Source organism: Hyperoodon ampullatus (genome assembly GCF_949752795.1).
Source record: "Hyperoodon ampullatus genome assembly, chromosome: 10".
NCBI lineage: Eukaryota > Metazoa > Chordata > Mammalia > Artiodactyla > Ziphiidae > Hyperoodon > Hyperoodon ampullatus.
The window spans coordinates 67,802,499-67,808,287 of record NC_136923.1 but is presented as its reverse complement, the minus strand read 5'-3'; the positions used below and the strand labels follow the sequence as shown (position 1 = coordinate 67,808,287).

Genomic DNA, 5,789 nt, shown 5'->3' with positions numbered 1-5,789 from the left:
TGGCTGAGTAGTATTCCATTGTATATGTGTGCTACATATTCTTTATCCATTCATCTGTCCATGGACATTTAGGTTTTTTCCATGTCTTGGCTATTGTAAATAGTGCTGCAGTGAACATCATGTATCTTTTCAAATTATAGTTTTCTCTAGATAAATGCCCAGGAGTGGGATTGCAGGATCATATGGCAACTCTACTTTTAGTTTTTTGAGGAACCTCCATACTGTTTTCCATAGTGGCTGCACCAATTTACATTCCCACCAACAGTGTAGGAGGGTTCCATTTTCTCCACACCCTCTGCAGCATTTGTTATTTGTAGACTTTTTAATGATGGCCATTCTGACCGGTACGAGGTGGTACCTCATTATAGTTTTGATTTGCATTTCTCTAATAATTAGTGACGTTGAGCATCTTTTCATGTGCCTGTTGGCCATCTGTATGTCTTCTTTGGAGAAATGCCTATTTAGGTCTTCTGCCCATTTTTCGACTGGGTTGTTTGCTTTTTGGTTATTGAGTTGTGTGAGCTAGTTTCTTTATCTATAAAATGGAACTGATGATATTAGAGAGTGTGGAGAGATCAATGCACCAGGTCACTTTCCCACCACAGGCATGGACATTTTTGCATTTATGCTTCACACGCGTTCTCATAAACACTCTCTCAATGATCTCCACCCTCACGTTCCCCTTGAAAAGCATTCAGATCCCCCTCTCAGTCCCCCCTACCACATACCCATCCATGAACACCTCAACATACTCTCTCGAGGCACATTCCTCAACCGTGCCCCTCCCACATAGCCCTCCTTCCCAAGGCTTGACCCTTCCTGGATGCAGCCTCCTCTCACCCCCACCCCCCAGTTCCCTCCCGCAGATCCGCCCTGAAGCCACCAGGCCTCCAGACAGGGCCAAACCCCATGGGAAGCTCTATCATGCCTCCCGTCTCCCCTTTCAGCTACCCCCAGGCTAGAGCAATCCCTGTCCAGTTCCCTCTCCCAAGAAGTGCAGACAGAAGCCAGAGCCAGGAAGTGACTTTAATGTCTTTTGAGCAAGATGGGCCCCCCCAGCCAAGGAGGAGAGGGAGGGAGGGGTGGCAGTGACCAGCCTGCATCCTCCTCTAAATCAAATGGCACCGGCGGGTACAGACTGGATCCTTGTGTATGCAACTTAAGCCTACTTGGCAGGGGCATATGATGTTGATGGCGCCCTTGGTCTGCGGAAAATGAGTAAGAGAGTTGAGAGTTACCAAGGTGCAGGGAAGAAGGGGGTTTAAACTCCTTGGGGAGCAGAAGCAAGAGCACAAGTGATGGAGTGAGACAGATGTGAGCTCTGTCAGCTCTACAGCTGATAACTTTGTGAACCTTAGGCTTCTTTTTCTTAGTTTCTGCATCCGTCAAATGGGGATAATAATAGTAACCCCATTTGTTATTTTGAGGATTAGACAAAATAAAGTAGATCAAGTGCCCATGATGAAAAGATCCTCTGGCCACTTCAGCTGTAGACTTAGGCCACAGGAGCGGCCTGACTGGCTCCCTGGGCAATGGCAGCTCCCCAGACAGGGAGGTGGAGGCTGAGCCCATCCTCCGTAGAAAGATTTGGGCCCAGGGCCAGAGAAAAGGCGAGCAAGAACAAGATGTACAATGCATTCTGCTCCCTGCATTTCCACCAGCTAATAACAACCATGCTCCATTGAGCACTGTCACGGCCATGACCATATACTCTTCCCAACAACGTGGTGGGGTGGGTACTTTAACCCCATTTTTCAGATGAGGAAACTAAGGCTCAGAGAGCAGAAGTGATCTGTCTGAGGTCACAAAGACAGGGGCTGGAAAAGCCAGGGTTTAAACTCAGGTCCAATCCCAAAACCGTGGGCCTGCCACGGCAGCTCCGCTCAAGAAATTAGGTCATAGCGGCAGGGAGGTAGGGATGGGTTGGGAGGTCTTTTCCCACCCGCTTTGCTGCAGTGATGTTAGGGTAGAGATATTCATTCATGCAACAAACATTTGTTGAGCACTGTGTGCAGGCACTAAGCTGGGTGGGTAGGGGTTCAAAAGTGAATATGCCTTAATCCTTCCCTTGCAGAGCTCTGCCCAGTGGCGGAGGCAGACAGAAGGCAGGCAAGTCAGGGAGATACATGCTCTGCTGAGGGTCTGGGTCCCAAGGGTGTCAGAGCTCCAAGGAGGGAAGTCTTCTCAGAGGAGGTGGCTGGAGTTGTACTGAAGGACAATTAGGAGTTTGCCAGGTGGAGAAGGGGGAAAGTCTGCTCCAAGGAAAGGGTAAAAAAAAGCAGGTGCAGCCACATGGGTTGTTTTTTTTTTTTTTTTTTTTTCCGGTACGCGGGGCTCTCACTGCTGTGGCCCCTCCTGCTGCGGAGCACAGGCTCCGGACGTGCAGGCTCAGCGGCCATGGCTCACGGGCACAGCCGCTCCGTGGCATGTGGGATCTTCCCGGACCGGGTCACGAACCCGTGTCCCCTGCATCGGCAGGCGGACTCTCAACCACTGCGCCACCAGGGAAGCCCCACATGGGTTTTTTAACCCATCCCCACCCTACCTACCAGAAGGGGCTGCCCCACCCGAGTCTTACCTGGGGCAAGCACATCATGGTTATTCTGGCCCTAGGGACACAGAAGGCACCACCGTGGTCCAAGTTGATGAGACAGCAGTCGCTGTAGCACTCCGAGTGGTGGGAACACCTAGCCCCGTTCGTCTGTGAGGACACGCCCTAAGTCACCAGCTCTCTGGCAGCATATGTGTGTGTGTGTGTAGGGGTCGGGGGGTCCCTGACATTGCCAAAGCCCCAGGGATCCCGAAAGAGAAGCCCTGAGATGGTCACCCCACCTCCCACCACACCCCCGCACCCCTCCAGCAGTACTCAGAGGAGCAGGGGGAGAGGAAGGGTGGCAGTTTAGTACTTTTCCCTCTGCTTCTCCTCTCCTGGGGGCCTCCCTCAGCTCTGTGGGTCCCAAAGGGCCACCTTTGTTGGGGGGAGAAAATACTCCCAGATCACACTTTAGTGGGTCGTGGGCAGAGAATGGGTTGGAGAGAAAGACGGGGAAGGAAAGAGTCGTGCCTAGAACGTCAGGGAGAGGGGTAGACGCTTAGAGCAGGTAGGTAAGGGGTGGGGGCAGGACCGAGTGTCCGGGAGCGGGTGTTGGGAGGGAGGGGATGGTGCTGGTTATAAGGCCACTTTCTTTCCCCTCCAGAGCCACCAGGGAGGTGAAGCAGGGCTTTGAAGTCCTTTGGGAACCTATCAAGCTTCCAGCCTGAGAAGAAATCGCCAATATGGGGTGGTTCCCCCCCATCCCCCTCTTGTCTCTCAAAACCCAACTGGCACCTTCTGGCTAGACGATGATACCTCGACCACCGCCCTCTGCTAGAGTGGAAGGTTCCAAAAGCTCTCTTGGCTCACCTTTGTAGACCCCTTTTTAAATTGCGGGAACGCGCCCCAGCAGGGGAGCAGCATCGCCGCGAGTATCGCGAGGGCCGCGGCCATGCGCTTGGGAAGCAGAAGTCCCGCCGGGCTCCGGGAGGCCGCGGGGATAAACCCTCCCGCTGCCACGTGACCCGGCGCCCGCCCTGGGCTGGGGGCGGAGGGTGAGGGAGTTAATGGTCACAGGCCACTCCAGAGCGGAGGCCCAAACCAGCAGAAACCCTTTCTAGCGCCCAGGAGGCTTCCAGGCCCCGGCAAAAGGATGGAATTAGGAAAGGCGCTCCTATGAGACCCTGACTCAGGCGTGGACCGGCCAGATGATCGATTTTAGGGGCCCTACGGCCATCCGTATGTATTACTTGCAAATTAAAACTTAAAACTGTAAACTAAAACTTTATTTTCAAAAATTATGCAAAATTTAGATGCTGAAATGAAACAGCTAGCTTCTTGATGTTCTGACTCTCTCTCTGCCCTTGGCTGCACCAAATTGCCCACCACCCCACCCACCCTGACCTTTTGGACAAGCCAGCCCCGCCCTCTGGTGTTTTTCATACCCTCACAGGCCCAGACACGTCCTCTGTAAGAATCAGGAGGCAATGGGAATTCCCTGGCGGTCCAGTGGTTAGAACTCGGGGCCCGCTGGGTTCAATCCCCCTTGGGAGAACTGAGATCCCACAAGCCTTGGGCTGAGGCCAAAAAAAAAAACAGCCAGGAGGCAAGACAAGATGACCTCTAAGACCTAGACGTCTTCCAGTTTTGAGTCAATTAACTGTCAAAGAATTTGTAAATTGTATATAATTCACCCACCTTAGTATAGGGGCGAGATGGAGGGGGCGAGGAGAGGAAGACTGGGAAGGAAGAGGGTTCAGGGAGAGCTGCAGGTAGCCCTCAGTGGAACTGGGGGAGGCAGGCCTTCCGCACCATTTCCCTCTGGATGAAACTCGCACCTCACCCCACCCTTGGCTGCTTCTGCTTTTAAAATTTTGCTAGTGAGATCACTCTGTATGACAGTCTCTAGGTCCATCCACGTCTCTGAAAATGACACAATTTCATTCCTTCTTATGGCTAATATTCCATTGTATATGTGTACCACATCTTCTTTATCCATTCCTCTGTTGATGGACATTTAGGTTGCTTCCATGTCCTGGCTATTGTAAATAGTGCTGCTATGAACATTGGGGTGCATGTGTCTTTTTGAATTATGGTTTTCTCCAGGTATATGCCCAGGAGTGCTGGGTCGTATAGTTGTTCTGTTTTTAGTTTTTTAAGGAACCTCCATACTGTTTTCCACAGTGGCTGTATCAATTTACCTTTCCACCAACAGTGTAAGAGGGTTCCTTTTTCTCCACACCCTCTCCAGCATTTATTGTTGAGAGACTGTCATGCAGAGTGAAGTAAGTCAGAAAGAGAAAAACAAATATCGTATATTAATGCATATATTTGGAATCTAGAAAAATAGTACAGATGAACCTATTTGCAAAGCAGACACAGATGTAGAGAACAAACATATGGACGCCAAGGGGGGAAAGTGGGGGGGGATTAATTGGGAGATTGGGATTGACGTATATACACTATTGATACTAGGTATAAAATAGATAACTAATGAGAACCTACTGTATAGCACAGGGAACTCTACTCAGTGCTCTGTGGTGACCTAAATGAGAAGGAAATCCAAAAAGGAGGGGATATATGTATATGTATAACTGAGTTACTTTGCTGTAGAGCAGAAACTAACACAACATTGTAAAGCAGCTATACTCCAATAAAAAAAAAAATTTTGCTCGTAAGAAAATATCTGAGGGGCCCTGACTTGAAGGGGGTGCTATAGACTGAATTGTTTCCCCCCTTCCCCAAATTCATATGTTGATGCCAGATCCCTCAGTGAGATGAGATTTGGAGATGGGGCCTTTGGGAGGTAATTAGGATTAGATGAAGTCATGAGGGTCCCCTCATGATGGGATTAGCACCGTCATAAGAAGGGACACCAGAGAACTTGCTGTCTCTTCCTCTCTGCCGTGTAAGGACACAGAGAGAAGGCAGCTGTCTGCAAGCCAGAAAAAGGGTTCTCACCGGAACCAGACCATGCTGGCACCCTTATCTTGGATTTACAGGCTTCAGAGATGTGAGAGGTAAATTTGTGTCATTTAGGCCACCCAGCCTATGGTGTTTTCTTATGGCAGCATAAGCTGACTGATATAGGGGGCTTAGGTCTTTTCTCTAAGATAACAGCTCCCACTGAGCTCAGAAGGTTTTGTGTCCATGAGCTCTGTTAGCCCTCCCTGTATTAGGGTAATTAACAAAGGCTGTCACAACAGAGAACTCTTGAAATTTCAGTGGCTTGGTACAATAATGCTTTATTTACCAG

At 50.1% G+C, this 5,789-nt stretch overlaps 1 protein-coding gene across 1 annotated transcript; it reads right to left on the bottom strand.

Annotated features, from left to right (window-relative positions):
- Positions 1-1,109: 1,109 nt before the first annotated feature.
- Positions 1,110-3,487, bottom strand: CLPSL2 (colipase like 2; the record flags this gene model as incomplete). Its single annotated transcript, XM_079713003.1, has 4 exons — positions 1,110-1,205; positions 2,579-2,713; positions 3,204-3,257; positions 3,404-3,487. 4 exons carry the CDS (start codon positions 3,485-3,487, stop codon positions 1,110-1,112), a joined length of 369 nt encoding a protein of 122 aa, XP_079569129.1.
- Between the last annotated feature and the right edge of the window lie 2,302 nt (positions 3,488-5,789).